The sequence below is a fragment of the Phocoena phocoena genome, chromosome 17 (assembly GCF_963924675.1).
Source record: "Phocoena phocoena chromosome 17, mPhoPho1.1, whole genome shotgun sequence".
NCBI lineage: Eukaryota > Metazoa > Chordata > Mammalia > Artiodactyla > Phocoenidae > Phocoena > Phocoena phocoena.
Window position 1 is genome coordinate 47,865,720 of NC_089235.1, and position 16,681 is coordinate 47,882,400.

General features: G+C 42.3%; 1 protein-coding gene across 3 annotated transcripts; it reads left to right on the top strand.

Moving 5' to 3' along the window:
• The first annotated feature begins 2,565 nt into the window (after nt 1-2,565).
• On the top strand, nt 2,566-15,022 carry CTHRC1 (collagen triple helix repeat containing 1). Of its 3 annotated transcripts, XM_065895536.1 has the most exons (5): nt 2,779-2,837; nt 4,343-4,561; nt 8,076-8,297; nt 10,234-10,450; nt 14,490-15,022. In XM_065895536.1, the coding sequence occupies exons 2-5, from the start codon at nt 4,541-4,543 to the stop codon at nt 14,630-14,632; spliced, it is 603 nt and encodes a 200-aa protein (XP_065751608.1). In that variant the 5' UTR covers nt 2,779-2,837; nt 4,343-4,540; the 3' UTR covers nt 14,633-15,022. The 3 variants fall into 3 exon arrangements, with proteins under 3 accessions (XP_065751605.1, XP_065751607.1, XP_065751608.1); XM_065895533.1 differs by lacking the exon at nt 4,343-4,561 and having other exon boundaries at nt 2,566-2,837; XM_065895535.1 differs by lacking the exon at nt 4,343-4,561 and having other exon boundaries at nt 2,685-2,807; nt 14,490-14,632.
• The last annotated feature ends 1,659 nt before the right edge of the window (nt 15,023-16,681 follow it).

A 16,681-nucleotide genomic window follows, 5' to 3' on the forward strand; every position in this document is an offset into this window, starting at 1 on the left:
GGACTGACAGGCGGTGATTATGTGATACTTTGAAATGTTTATCATCAACTGATGCATCAAAGACACACCTAGGGGGCTTCCCTGGTGGCGCAGTGGTTGAGAATCTGCCTGCCAATGCAGGGGACACGGGTTCGAGCCCTGGTCTGGGATGATCCCACATGCCGCGGAGCAGCTGGGGCCGTGGGTCACAACTATTGAGCCTGCGCTCTAGAGCCCGCGAGCCACAACTACTGAAGCCTGCGCGCCTAAAGCCCGTGCTCTGCAACAAGAGAAGCCACCACAATGAGAAGCCAGCGCACCACAGCAAAGAGTAGCCCCCGCTTGCCGCAACTAGAGAAAGCCCACATGCAGCAACAAAAACCCAATGCAGCCAAAAATAAAATTTAAGAAAAAAGTTACTAACTGTATGAAAAAAAAATCTATAAAAAAAGGCGTTTTTATGACATAAGAAATGCATTAATAGTTCACTAGTGGGACTTCCCTGGTGGTCCAGTGGTTAAGACTCTGTGTTTCCACTGCAGGGGGCACAGGCTCTATCCCCAGTTGAGGAACCAAGATCCTGCATGCCACGTGAGACAGCCAAAAATTAAAAAAAAAATTTTTTTTAATTAAAAAAAATAGTTCGATAGGAAAAAAAGTTAAATATTTGAACAGAAAATATGTAGAACATTTGGAAATCTTCAGGAAAGATCACTCTGGAAGTAGCACCTAGGACTTTAATCCATAATCCCCAATGTAAACTAAAAATCTATAATGGTAGAATGGGTCTAAGTTTTAAACCAAGAAAACTCAAATTCCAGAGGTAGTAGGAAAAATGACTTTGCAAACCCACAGACGTATAGAAGTAAGCATAGAGAGAGTGAAGTTCATCAAACCCATAGTGGGAGTACTTTTATGATAATTTTAGGATCTGAGAGACAGGGTATATGAAAGCCCTCTGTATGCTGTAAAGCACTTATACATTATTATATATTATCTTTGAAATATAGATAACAGTATCTGGTTTACTTATCTTGCAGTGTAACTTAATTAACTATGTGAATGTGTAGATTAAAAACACATGGATGTTAACACAGGATTAGCTAATTGCTAATCTCGACCCAAATTCACACAGAAAGGGACCATCTGAAGTCACTGGGTGGTAGTAGCGGCAGCAGTAACAGCGGCAAGAATTGTGGATAGAAGACAGACTCTGGTGGTGCCCTCTTCTCCTCTCCAGCCTGTAGACTGCTGCCACTACACTGGTTTCGCTACGTAAGGGCATCAGCTGGGAGCCTGTTCAGCTTTACACAGGGCTGGTTTCATGGGTGAGCAGCCCGTGTGGCTGCACTAAGACAGGTCCCATGCTTGTTGTATTTCTCTGTTAACACTGTCTTGAAATTCTTAATAATTTTTTTAACAAAGGACCCTGAATTTTTATGTGCACCGGGCTCCACATATTATGCAGCCAGTCCTGGCTGTAGAACCCATTTGGATGTTTGTTTCTTCTGACAAACAGAAATGGAATTTACCTGAATCTAGGCACTGGCCCAGGAGGGAACATTCCTAGAACTGCCCTTAACTGCTGCCCTGCCAGACTGTTCCTTCTTTTTCATATCCATCTGTTGGGCCCACCATAACTTCCCAGAACCTTGCTGGGTCTGTAAAGAGAACCCGGCTGCGCTGAATTTGACCTCAGCATCATCACCATTCTGTTGGCAGCCTCTGTGGTTGCCAAGAGGTTGTGGTGTGGCAAGACTCCTGTCCTGCCTGACTCCAGCTAGTGGTGTATAAAGGAACTCCTGCTCTAGCCTGACCCTAGCTGGTGGGTGGCCTGGGTCTCTGAGGATGCTTTCTTCCAGAATGGACAAAGGAGGACAGAGGGGGTTAGAAAAAGCTAATTATCAATCAGAGGTCAAGAATGACTGCTCAGAAGTGGACTTCTACCACTGAATGTTGCCTAACCACCCGATCCTCAGTTTCCCCGTCTGTAAACGGGGCAAGCAGAGGAGGTATCAACTTCCACAGTACTGCCAAGAGGACAGAGAGTGTGCGTTAAAGACTGTGTGGTTCCTGGAGCTTTGTGTTAGCACCCTGTGAAGCAGGTGATTGTGTGGGTCATGGGCCCCTGGGAGAACCTGATGCTATCTATGACTCCTTCCCAGCCCTTCCTACGCCCCCCAAAAACGTCATCTCTCAAAAGAGCTCGCCCACGGTGCCAGGGTTTGACCCAGGTGTTCCTGGACCCAGGTGAAGGCACGGGCCTCTTCAATGCTCACTTCAACGGTACCGTCTCCACTCGGTTCTCGAAGCCTCCACCTGTGGTTCACTAAACACGGCCACCCGCACCCGCACCACCCCTCCCAACCCCAACCCCCCTCCCCCGCCTCTGCAGGGGGGCTGATCCCAGCTGCCTGCACAGCCCCCGAGGGTCCGCGCGGGCAGAGCGGCCGCAGGAGGGGGCGGGCCCGGCTGTCGGCCCGCCCCGCGTCGGGCTCGGGGTGAGGGCTCCGACCTATGAAGGGAGGGAAACTCCTGTGTCCGGGGGGCGGGAGGGAAGCGTGCGGCTGAAAGGCGCAGTGATGCAGCCGGCGGTGGCCTCGGAGCGCGGCGGGGCCGGACTGGGATCACGTCTCGGCTCCCGGGTCGTCTCCTCCTCCTCCTCCTCCTCGCCTGCTCTGCGCGTCCCGGGGCCGCCGCGCGCCATGCGCCTCCAGGGCCCCGCCACCGGCTCCCCGCAGCGGCTCCTCGGCATCCTGCTGCTCCTGCTGCTGCAGCTGCAGGCGCCGTCGAGCGCCTCCGAGACCCCCAAGGGGAAGCAAAAGGCTGTGCTCCGGCAGAGGGAGGTGGTGGACCTGGTGAGTCCGGTGGAGGGGACAGAGCCCCGAGCGGGGACGGGGGAGGGGTGTATGTCTAGCGTGCGCCTGGGGGTCCCGCTTTGTCTGAGTCTCCAGGGAAGGAAGGACCTGGGCTTTGCGGGTAGTGGAGTCCTGGAACTGGCGAGGTAGACCGGTATGAGAGGGCCATCGTGAACCAGAGATGCGCCGCGGGTCGTGTGGGACGCCCCAGAGTACAGGGAGTCGCCCAATAATTTCTGACCTCTGAGCCCCCATCGATTCCCGACCCCCACCCCCCGCAGGGATGGAGAGGGTTAGGGCTGCAATGAGAGTAGAATGGGGAGCTTGGGTAGGTTAGAACGTGGGCCAGGGAGCTGCCTGGGACACCCTGGGCTAACTGATCTCCTGGGTGGGCCTGGGCCAGGGACTTGCAACGTGTCCTTTGTTGGGGCTGGTGACCACGTCTGCCAGCGGGAGAGAATAACAATCCTCACCCAACATCCGTCCAACTCTGTAACTTGATGACAGTGAGTCATGTTGGGCCATCTTCCTAGGGAGTATGGGCTGCAGTTTACTTTGTTGGACGACCACAGCTGGGCCAGGAATTGTTCAGAGGGTTTACGATCAGAAGGGGAAATGAAGGGGCCCAGCACTAACCCTCCAAGGACCCATTTCACTGTTCTGTTTAGACAGATGGGCAGCCCTTCCAGACACCCTGGGTCTTCAGCCTGTGAGCACCAGGTAGGAGCATCACAGCCGAACTAAGGGGAGAAGACAGTTACCAGGAGAGCAAATAAATAGCCCAAGTGCTTTCTGAAGGGGTAATCTATGGGAAGGCCTGTTTACTTAAAGCTCTTTCCTTCTAAAAGTCAACAAACCCAGTGAAGGGCAGAGTGGGTCTCTACCCTGGAGCAAGAGTGATTCTTTCAAAACCACTATATTCCTTGGTATATGATAAACTTCAATCTTTAAGCAGACAAATATAGTGTTACAGGCATTGCAGGACATAAGAGGGGGCATTTTTTGATAAAAAACTGTTTCAAATTTGTTAAGCTGCCATTGTAAACTGAGCTAATAAGCCAAGCTCCCTGGAAGCTAGTTCTATGCCAGATTCAAACGCTCTGTAAAAAAATTCCTGCCGTTCCACACTGCACTTTTTGGTGTGGTGCTATGTAATTTTGCTCCACAAAGCAGACTGTGTGTTCAGGGCTACAGTTCTATTTTTAGTGCCTAAATTGTTTAAAACTGTACCAAATGAATGTGGTTCATGTGCAGTCTGCATTTTATGAATCTGTCGTTATGATACACAAAATACCCCCTTTCCCTATAAAGCTAGCAACTTTTTTCTTTCCCTCCAAGGATTTACAGTACCTGCGGTTTCCCACAACTCTAGCCCGACTTGGAAAACTTTATTGTGCAGCCTGGCTCAGGTGCATCCTGTAATTGGATTTGGTTTTGCTGGGGGAAAAGAATCCACACAGTCATTAAGGTTTCAACAGATTCTATAAAGCAGCTTCTTTGTACAGGATCTTTCAAAGCCTTCCTTTCAAGCGTGCAACAAGCTCTGCCCCCTGGTGGCCAGTGAAAGAAACAGGGGTTCCTTCCACAGACATTTATGGAACCCCTACCTGATACTGATCATGTGCTGGGTTAGTGAAAGAAGTGAAAGAAGGCAGACGTAATACCTGTGGAATCGAATTCAGTAAAATTATGTGGTCTCTGAAATGCAGTTTTTAGATAAAAAGGTGAATAAAAATTCTCAACCATGGCACAATTGACTTTTGGGGCTTACGGGGACTGTGCTGTGCATGTAGCATGCTTAGCAGCATCCCTGCCATCTACCCACTAGGTGCCAATAGCAATCTCTCCCTCCCAAGCTGTGACAACCAAAAATGTCTCCGGACATTGCCAGGTATCCTCTGGGGGACAAAATTGTCCCCGTTAAGAACTGCTCATATATGGAAAAATAAAACTTTGCTCTGAGGGGAATAACAGTGAAAAAAAAAATCAAAGAATACCAGAAGTTTTATTGTTTCTCCCTTCCCACTTGAAATCTTTGTGTAAACATTGCATATATCTGTTAGTGAAAGTAACCTATCTACTAAATGAAAATTAAAGTATATCTACTAAATTTAAATCTACCAAGTAAAATTAAAGTATATCTACCAAAATGAAAATTAAGTATAAAATAAAGCCAACTAGAATGTTTTATACTTTAGCATGTCTTTGAGTACTTTTGCAATTTTGTTAAATACGTTTCTTATTATTTCTCTGGCAGCAAATAAATAGAAGTGTCTTTTTTTTTTTTTCTTAAAGTCAGGAAAATAGCACTGGTCAAAGTCATGAAAATCATTTAGCAGGGCTTCCCTGGTGGCGCAGTGCTTGAGAGTCCGTCTGCCGATGCAGGGGACACGGGTTCATGCCCCGGTCCGGGAAGATCCCACATGCCGCAGAGCGGCTGGGCCCGTGAGCCGTGGCCGCTGAGCCTGCGCGTCTGGAGCCTGTGCTCCGCAACGGGAGAGACCACAGCAGTGAGAGGTCCGCGTACCGCAAAAAAAAAAAAAAAAATCATTTAGCAAAATAAAGATCAAATTGGTGTTGTGAGAAGATTGATTGGCAAACATTAGATACATAAGGATCTTTCCTAGGCAGTGTCATTACTGAATTTAATAATATGACCATATCCAATCCTAGATGGTGAAATTAAAAAATAAGCTTTGTTATAGAAATGCAAATCAAAATTACAATGAGGTATCACCTCACACCAGTCAGAATGGCCATCATCAAAAAATCTACAAACAATAAATGCTGGAGAGGGTGTGGAGAAAAGGGAACCCTCTTGCACTGTTGGTGGGAATGTAAATTGATACAGCCACTATGGAGAACAGTATGGAGGTTCCTTAAAAATTAAAAATAGAACTACCATCCAACCCAGCAGTCCCACTACTGGGCATATACCCTGAGAAAACCATAATTCAAAAAGAGTCATGTACCACAATGTTCATTGCAGCTCTATTTACAATAGCCGGGACATGGAAGTAACCTAAGTGTCCAGCAACAGATGAATGGATAAAGAAGATGTGGCACATATACAATGGAATATTACTCAGCCATAAAAAGAAATGAAATTGAATTATTTGTAGTGATGTGGATGGACCTAGAGTCTGTCATACAGAGTGAAGTAAGTCAGAAAGAGAAAAACAAATAACGGTATGCTAACACATATATATGGAATCTAAAAATTTTTTAAAATGGTTCTGATGGGTCTTCCCTGGTGGCGCAGTGGTTGAGAGTCCGCCTGCCGATGCAGGGGACACGGGTTCGTGCCCCGGTCCAGGAAGATCCCACATGCTGCGGAGCAGCTGGGCCTGTGAGCCATGGCTGCTGAGCCTGTGCGTCCGGAGCCTGTGCTCCGCAACGGGAGAGGCCACAGCAGTTAGAGGCCCGCATACCACAAAAAAAAAAAAAAAAAAAAAAAAAAAAAAAAAAAAAAATGGTTCTGATGAACCTAGGAGCAGGACAAGAATAAAGATGCAGACGTAGAGAATGGACTTGAGGACATGGGGAAGGGGAAGGGGAAGTTGGGACGAAGTGAGAGAGTGACATTGACATATGTACACTACCAAATGTAAAATAGATAGCTAGTAGAAGCAGCTGAATAGCATAGGGAGATCAGCTCCGTGCTTTGTGACCACCTAGAGGGGTGGGATAGGGAAGGTGGGAGGGAGATGCAAGAGCGAGGGGATATGGGGATATATGTATACATATGGCTGATTCACTTTGTCATACAGCAGAAACTAACACAACATTGTAAAGCAATTATACTCCAATAAAGATGTTTATAAAAAAGCTTTGAAGTTATTTTAATATATAAGGAATCTTGATTTTTTTTTGTTCTCACTGGACAGTATATTTATAGAGAATGATAGTGTTAGATCATTTATACAAATAAGGATTGTTAAAGTAAAAATTTAAATGAATTGGGTGTGCGGTTTGAAGGGTCTAATAATGGACCAATTCAGGGATAGGCACAAGAATTAGGCAGATGGAGATCCAGCTTTACCACCGATGCAACTATATTGCTGTGTGTGGCTTATGGCTATGTGTGTCAGCCAGCAGGTTTGCTAATGCTCTCTTCCCCAGTCCTAGTCCACTCAAGGGAGTGGACACACTTGTTCTGGGCCACTATCTCACATGGTCTTGAGGAAATAATGAGAATAATCATGGCTGACTATACTATGTGCCAGGTACTGCTCTAGTACATTTTATGTATTATCTCACTTAAATCTCCTACAAGGTAAGAATCTTTATTATTTGTCCCCATATTTCGGTTAAGGAAACAGGCATTGAAATGTTGAATAACTTGCTCTATCTCACATAGCTAATAAGTGGTGGAGCCAGGATTAAAATCCAGAGTATATGCCTCTAGAATCTATCACTCAACTTCTACGTGATACTACTGCACCACCACCCCAAGGAAAACAGATAATCCTAGCACTTAAGAGTTTGTTAGATTACTGTCACCCTATCTAAGACTAATGGTCACTTGCAATGAGATTATTTATCCCTTCTTGGTGGGGAGGGCTGCGTGGGGTGGGAGGCCAGAAGTGTTCCAACACTTCCTCCACATGAAAATAGGGAGGAGAAGCAGGTGTGCTTATCCAACTTAGAGATATTGCCAGTGTAAGATAACTATTGAGTTAAGATTTCATTTTATAATTATATCTCTGAGAATTTATCTTAGGGAAATAATTGAAAAGAAGAAAAAAGCTATGTGGATAAAGATTTTCTTTACAATAATGTTAACGATAGAAAAAAATAGAAATGACGATCCCCAAATAGTGCAGTGTTTGCATAAAATTGTAAAAGTATAATTCTGAAATCCAAGTCTCTTTACAATATGTAGGGTTAGAAGAAAAGAGCAGTATATCAAATTATGTCTACCTTATAATACAGCCATTTAAAACTTATGTATGCTTTTAATGAGCAGTAGAAAAAAGCAAGCAAATGAAATCATTTTCTCTTCTTTGTGTGTGTAAAGTCTGCCAAAAAAAAAGAATAGGAAAGAAATCCCAATATTTTAGAAATGACTTTAAAAATTGGTTCTTTATATATAAAAAATAACTCATCTGGAACATGGGCAAGTGGTATGAAGGGATTCTTGACTCCAAGGCCTCAAAATAAATGCAGTTCTGATCAGACTGAGTCTTTGAATCTTAAGTGAAGGGAGTTTTTCCCCCGTTCTTTTTTCTGATGCAGTATAATGGCATGTGCTTACAAGGGCCCGCGGGGGTGCCTGGGCGAGATGGGAGCCCAGGGACCAATGGCATCCCTGGCACCCCTGGGGTCCCAGGTCGAGATGGATTCAAAGGAGAAAAGGGGGAATGCCTGAGGGAAGTCTTTGAGGAGCCCTGGACGCCTAACTATAAGCAGTGTTCGTGGAGTTCACTGAATTATGGCATAGACCTTGGAAAAATTGCGGTAAGTAAAGTCTGAATTATTTTAAAGTTGAAGTAAAACTTAAAGGCTTTCATAGTTCAGTGGTAATTTTAAGTGTGCTTTTATTTTATTTTTACTAAAAGACAAAAAGTATTAAGGAATGGGTACCGTGTGACTTCTAACTTAGAATTAGTGAAAACATTGATAACATTTCAGAATTAACTTTATAAAGCTATTTCTGAGATAAATGTATCACCATATTATTTTAACCCTAACAATACTTAAAATAACTTACTCTTTTTTTTGTTTAAATGGAAACAAAAAGGGAGAGCATAGGTGTTTGTGTTGGACAAGTAAGCAACTTTCCAATCTTGTCCTAAAGTGATTTTAAATTAGTCTAAGAAATTCTGCTGTGGCTCCAGATATAAAGGTGGAAAGAAATATCCAAGAAATTAACACATGATTGGAATTATCTAGAGGTGGGGAGTCCATTGGTATTTGTCCTTAGCTTAAAATTGCTAAGCTTAAGCGAAGTAGAATGGACCAGAGATACACTACAATGACCATTTAAAATTATTCTGTAATATTTAGGGAGAAAAATTACTCAAAATAGCCTGTCTGGCAATGCATTTGGATTAATGACTCCATCACTTTGATTAGTGTTTGCTTCCAAAGTAACTGGCAAGTCCACTGGGATGGCACAGAGTTGAAGTTGGTGCCATTTCAAGCCTCTTTCTTCTTTTGTTGACAAACTCTGTACATGGTTCTGTATCCACAATATATTATTCCTTGATATTAACCACTACTACCACCAGGCAAATAGAAGAGATTTTATTTTCATAAAATTCTCAGGTTCTAAGTAGCAATCTGTGTATTATCCCTGCTCCTCTTTCAGCTCTTTAATGTCTGCTCTATTATCTATAAAAATGTTTGAGACTGTCTTGATTTGATTTCTGTGTGGTCAAATTTCCATATAGCTTCCATAGTTTGGTGACTGTGACCAGTTATATTTTCACATGTGATTTCTTAGAAAGCATTTTGTTAAAATGTTGCCTACTTCTTTAAACACCTGACGTTGATAGACTGGTTGCTTATTTATAGTTCATCAAAAGTTGCTGGTTGAGTTCTCTCTAAAAACTTGCCCTATGGACTCTGGATTATTAATACAATATGTTTTCAAGTTCCCTTTAGCAGTGGTCAGAATGGGTTTGGGAGCCTTCTACGGGTAAAAGATAGTAGGACCGTGAGCCAATAGACAAACAAATTTTGCAAAGACCTGGGTCTTATCATTGTGTCATGTAGGTAAAGACTAAAAACCCCACCTACGCTTTACTCCTGATACTGTTTTCTGTTGCTTAAAAAGAAACAGGTCAGGGACTTCCCTGGTGGTCCAGTGGTTAAGACTCCGTGCTCCCAATGCAGGGGGCCCGGGTTGAATCTCTGGTCAGGTAGCTAGATCCCGCATGCTGCAACTAAAAGATCCCGCACAAGGCAATGAAGATGTCTCATGCCTCAACTAAGACCCAGTGCAGTCAAATAAATAAATAAATATTAAAAAAAAAAAAAAGTAACAGGTCAAAGTAATATATATGGGCAGTGCTAGGCAGGGATTCTATGTTGTTTACTGTTGTATCTGTAGTATCCAGAACATAGGAAATAATTTTGGAATAAAAAGAAAAGTAAATACATAGACTGTTTTGGTCTAAAATACTGAAGACTGGCTGTTTTGGGTAAAAACTGAAAGATACCCTCAATGGAGTGAATAATTCTAAGAAAGCCATAATTCTATTTTCTTAGAGTTTCTAATATCAGAGTCTCTTCCATCTTGCAGAGAACTGCTTTCCCTCTGTAAAAGCTAAGCTTTTTAAATGCAGTTTGGGGAAAAGGATCATTAAAGAAAATGCACAATACAATTTGAAAGCATCTTTTTCATTAAAATGAAAATGCTAATTAAGTCCTATTTCTCTGTTTGTGACAGGAGTGTACATTCACAAAGATGCGTTCGAACAGCGCCCTAAGAGTCTTGTTCAGTGGCTCGCTTCGGTTAAAATGCAGAAGCGCATGCTGTCAGCGTTGGTATTTCACGTTCAATGGAGCTGAATGTTCAGGACCTCTTCCTATTGAAGCCATAATTTATTTGGACCAAGGAAGCCCTGAACTGAATTCGACAATTAATATTCATCGCACTTCCTCTGGTACGTAGAATGGGGACATTACAGAATTGTGCCTCAGATCTTTAGAGACCAAAGATTAGTTTTCTGTCCACTATCATGGTAGGTCATAGCAAGCTTTCTGTGCATAATTCTCAATCCTGGTTGCACTTCAGAATTTCTTATAGATCTTTTAAAAACTATGTGGATGCCTGGGTCTCATCTCTGATCAACTGAATCAGAATCTTGGGGTAAGACCCCAGCAGCTGTATTTTTTTAAAGATCACAAGGTTGAAAATCACTGAGTTAGATGAAATGGCGAAATGGCCAATAATGCCGTAGAGCAGTGGTTTTCAACCTTAGCTATACCTTGTGTTCAACTGGGGAACTTTAAAAAATCACCGTGCCTGGGTAACACTCCTCCATGTAGGCTGACTTAATGGGTCTGGTTACACCCCAGACAATGGAACTTCCAAAGTCTCTCCTGGGGCTTCCCTGGTGGCATAGCGGTTGAGAGTCCGCCTGCTGATGCAGGGGACACGGATTCGTGCCCCGGTCTGGGAAGATCCCACATGCTGCAGAGCAGCTACGCCCGTGAGCCATGGCCGCTGGGCCTGCTCGTCCAGAGCCTGCGCTCCTCAACGGGAGAGGCCACAACAGTGAGAGGTCCGCGTACCGCAAAAACAAACAAATAAAGTCTCTCCTGGTTATCTCAATGTTCAGCCAAGCTTGAGAACCACTAGCTTAGATTGATAAGAAGGCTGATTTCTCTGCCTTGTTCTTTAAAAAGGTAGGTACAGTCTGCTGCATTTGTAGAAGAGAACATTTCTATATGGTTCCTGCATTCTCTGTTTGCTTCTACCTCCTATAAAAGAAACGACATTCGATTAAACCAGTGGTCACTTAAGCTGTTAAAAAAAAAAAAAAACACCTTGGACTTCCCTGGTGGTCCAGTGGTTAAAACTCTACGCTCGCACTGCAGGGGGCACGGGTTCCATCCCTGGTCAGGGAAGATCCCTCATGCTGTGCGTGGCCAAAATAACCCAAAACTATTGGGTTTTTTGTTTTGTTTTTGTTGAGTTTTGGGGGGTTTGTTTTGCTGTATTTTAAGGTTCATTGAAAGAGTTTAGAAGCTACCCAAAGTAGAAGGGGGAAAAACTACCTATTAATGTCATCACCCAAACACACCACTATGAGTATTTGGCTGCCAGCTATTTTGCTTTCTTGAGCTGCTGTGTGGCAGGAGCTGGGAGTGTGGCACACCGTAACAACACATGCCGAGAGAATCACAAGGTGTCCATAGCGATAGCTTCATTTCCCTGATTTCTTGAAAGGATTTCTCACGAATCTTGTACTTAAAAATGTCAGAGGGAAGAGAAGAGATCCCCTCACTACTAACCAGAAGAAATATTTCAGCATTCTTAGGGATCAAGTCAGATACTGATCCCCCAAATTAATAGAGCACATTTATCCCTAAGAAATCAAGGGCATCCCTTCCATTTTCTTCCTCAGATCCCCACAATATCCTCAAGATGTAAAGAAGATACTTTAACCCCTTCTCTCTGCACATAGAGGAGGTCCAGGGAAATAAAGTATCTTACCCTGAACAGTAGGCTCAGTGTCCTGGAGAGCAGAAACCAGAGCCCTGCTCTCTTGTCTCCCAAGACAAGGTTTGATCAGATGAAAAAGCCTCTTCACTAAGTTCTGTGCTGTAAACGAAGAAGTGCTTTCCATCTGAGAAGCAGTCACTAAAATTTTTAAAATCTGGGTATAAAATACAAAATTTGACTAGGAAATGATATGTGTTTAAATAGTAGTTGATATAAGCAACTTACTTTCTATTGTAGTATCTTTAAATGTGTGTGTTAATATCTTGCTATAATATAAGCTCTCAGGCCTAGGAACTGTGACCTATACATACATATACTTTGTAAATTATTTAACATAGCATTTCCCAACCATGTTGTGGAAACTTATTTGGTGTGATCAGTTGGGTAGAATGTCAGAAGTAATTTGTTATTCGTAACAGTTTTTGTCTTGAGATGAGTTAAAGGTTACCTCTATAATAAGTTCCCTTGCACACTGGTACTCTTTCTTGAGGGAAAGGAAAGGGATGCACTTACAGTTTGCACATCAGAGGATGACGTTAAGCCTTGGATATGTCCATGGGAGTTTGATATACTTTAGGATGTCGTCTTCTTACCTGGATCTAGGAGGAAAACAGGTTGAGAACCCCTAATCCAACATAGTTTAGGTGTTTAATAAGCTGCAATACTACCTTATCACAGTGAAAATGTTCATTCATTCAAAAAACATTATTTCATTTGTTAAAGACCATAAAGTGACCACTTGACTCTCCCCGTGTGAGGCTGACACTAAATGCAAACTTGTCTGACCTCCTATGGGATGAAGTGAACAAATTTTTAGACCGTGGATGTCAAGGCCTTGGGAGAACATGAGGATTTCTAGGCTTTCTCACCTGGCATGATACTGAGAATTCTAGATTAAATGGGATTGTGGGCACGCACAGCTTAGTTCTCCCAACTTTGAAAGGGACCTGAACCAGTCACAGGTCCCCGGATTCAGAGGGACTTGCCTTCAATTCACTGATGTCACAGCTGGTGGAAGCAGATTGCTTTAGGCCTGCAAGCCCTGGCTCGGTTCAAATGCACTAACCTTAACCAGATAGGAAAACTAACCAGTCACATGCGGTCATCCCTACCCTACTTATATGTAAGAACCGGTTTTCTTAAAGAATGTGCCAATCTGCCAACCTTTTCCCCCTGACACAGACGTCAAAGGGGTTGTACCTTTTGCCTATTAAAATCAACACTAGGGGAATTTTTTTTTTTTTTTTAAGATATTAACCATGTATTTCTTCTTTAGGTCTTTTTTAAAAAATTAATTTATTTATTTTTATATTTATTTTTGGCTGTGTTGGGTTTTCACTTCTGTGCGAGGGCTTTCTCTAGTTGAGGCGAGCAGGGACCACTCTTCATCTCAGTGCGCGGGCCTCTCACTATCGCGGCGTTGCTTGTTGAGGAACACAGGCTTCAGACGCGCAGGCTCAGTAGTTGTGGCTCATGGGCCTAGCTGCTCCACGGCGTGTGGGATCTTCCCAGACCAGGGCTCGAACCCATGTCCCCTGCATGGGCAGGCAGATTCTCAACCACTGCGCCACCAGGGAAGCCCCTGGGGGAATTTTTTAATGTTGGAGAAGAGCCTTGATAAGGAATGCAACTTATATATATTAGTATGTGAAAGTCGAGAGGACCTGTGAAAAGGCACGTGTTTACAAAGAATAAAAACAGAGGAAAAACAGGATTTACTTAGTTTTTTTGGTTTTTTTCATGGTGAGGAAATTCCAGATTGAAGGACTGATATAATGATTACATTAGAATTACTTTTAATGTTATAAAAGTCCTTTTTTCTTTTCTAGTTGAATACCATCAAGTGTATACAGGTAAGTGTTGGAAAGGGCTTTCTTTAAAAAAGACTTACAGATCACATCAAAGTCCTGGCGTTTAAAAGTGTAGGCTTCCTGGGCTTCCCTGGTGGCGCAGTGGTTGAGAGTCCACCTGCCAATGCAGGGGACACGGGTTCGTGCCCCGGTCCGGGAAGACCCCACATGCCGCGGAGCGGCTGTGCCCGTGAGCCGTGGCCGCTGGGCCTGCGCATCCGGAGCCTGTGCTCCGCAACGGGAGAGGCCACAACAGTGAGAGGCCCGAGTACCGCAAAAAGAAAAAAACAAAAGTGTAGGCTTCCTTTGTTTTGTCAGATAAATTGCTTTTTTTTTGTTTTAGGTCATCTCTATAACTAAACAAAGTCTCCCTTTATGATTAAAACCTCTAAGAAAATTCCCCGTGAAGCTTATTTCACAGAATGGCTATGTAAACATCTTTAAAAAATATTTATGTGCTAAGAAAAAGAGAACTTATCTTTATGAGACCTTTATTAAGTATTAGCATTTTTAATTCCCTGTACATTAAGTAGATTTAACCTAGCTTGCTGAAGTACTACAGTTGAGCTAAAGGTTTCTGCTTTTTGTTCTATAGAGATTTGTAATTCTCACCTTGTTTTGCAGTGGAAGGACTCTGTGAAGGAATTGGTGCCGGACTAGTGGACATTGCTATCTGGGTTGGAACTTGCTCAGATTACCCGAAAGGAGATGCCTCTACGGGGTGGAATTCAGTGTCTCGTATCATTATTGAAGAGCTACCAAAATAAATCCTTTCATTTTTGTTCCCTACCTCTCTTGTATTATACCTTTGAATGGTTAATTTTTGTGACCCCCTTATATAATTTTTATGTGTACATCTGAATGAAAAAACAAAATTAAATGTGTTTACAGACCAAAGTGCGATTTCACACTGTTTTTAGATCCAGTATTCATTTTCCTTCCATCAAAACTGGTTTTGGGATTTTGTAGAAGATTAAAATACTTTCTTCATATTCCCATTCCCTGAACCTATAATTTGGAATGTTATTGTGGTCTCCGTTTCTTTCCTGTTCTCTTAGTGTAGCACTTTTTAAAATATAAAAGCTACCAGTCTTTGTATAAGTTGTAAATGTTCAGAATTGTTTAATATCTGTGAAATAAAACTTATTTCAAACAACCTTAATATCTGTAACGTAATTGCCACTAAAATCAGGGTTGCTGGTACTTTATATCTGGAGAGTTGAGGATAAACCTGATTTTGTATTTATCCGTTTGACAATCATGTTTTTTTAGTACAATAGTCCTCTTCCATATTTTGAGGGATTCAAAGAGAAAGTGATATTTATGTGTCAGGAAATACACTAGCACTTGAGAAATTTTATCTTAATTTAACAAAGAGTAAAAAGACGGGGACTCTGGTCTCAAATTGCTTACCATTTGGTAGGGAAACTAAGATACAAAAATAACAAAGATTAATATGTTGATTGTGACAAAAGTTGTTAAAGAGGTGGTATAATTCAAAGAACGACCTATCACTTCTGGCTGAGGTGATCAGAAAGAATTCATGAAGAAGTAAGTACAGGTGTAAGACTGATAAAGTTAAGTAAATCCTGGGCTTGACTTGGAAGTGTCAGTATGAACTCATAAGTTACTTTGTCTTAAGTAAAGCTATAAAACAACAATAGAATCTCCTAGCTTTGTTTACTGAAAAGACCTAGAAATAATGACCAAACTATGCCCAGATTGTGATCTCTACATACCATTTGGCAACTATGAAAGACAACTCAACAGGATCCAAGAGCCAATGTGGATTGGTTCTCACTGGCAGAGATGATACGATTTAAGCATCAATGAAGATAACAACTGGAATGGTTTGAAACACATCAGGTATGTTTAAATGCATGAGTTCATAATGATATTAAAATAAAATTCATTGGTCAACTTAGAGGATGCCAGGAAATCAACTTGTTACTTTGAAATTTGGGGGGAAAAGCAAAGCATTTGTTCTGCTTTCTCTACATGAACTGTACTTCTGGGTAACCAACTTGTTGATGAAGGAAAATTTCTCTATAGAATGTGTGTGTGTGTGTGTGTGTGTGTATTTTATAGCACTATATATTGGTATAGATAACAAATGAAGAAAGTGATAGGATATCCCTCTTTTCAACCCTGCATGATTTTAGGGCTCTAGCAATGATCATCAATGACTGATAACATTCCAGCATGAGAAGAAGACTACGTGCCCCCTAAGGAAAGCACGTTACACTACCCGAGAAGTTGTTTTGCAAGAAAGAATCAAACCTGGATCTGATTTAGCCTCCAGATACAACCGTTAAATTTTAGGCAATACAGGGGATAGAAGAATATGTTAATTGACATATCAGGATTATAATCAGCAAAGCAGGACTATGGGAAACTTGAAAGACAGCTGGGTTTCTTCAACAAATATACTGCAACAAAAGAGAAAAAGGAAAACATGGATTAAAAGGTTTAATAGATACCGACTCTTTTCTGTGTTTGGACTTTATTTGGGTGCTTGAGGTAGTTCAGGATGTTTAAACATTGATAGATATTTGATATAAAATGATTTGGGGGTTTGGTGTGAAGTAGTGTTGTGGTTATTTAAAAATAGCACTTATATTTTAGAGATACAGAAATATTCAAGATAAAGTGATATGATGTCTGGAATTTGCTTCAGAATAACCTGGAAAGGAAAAGTGGGTGAGAGGGGGTCTAGATGAAATCATGTTGAAGACAGGTAGAAGTTAACCAAGATGGGTAAAAATTGTGACAAGTGGGGACTGGGATTAAGGACATATCGAGTGGAGACCAGAACA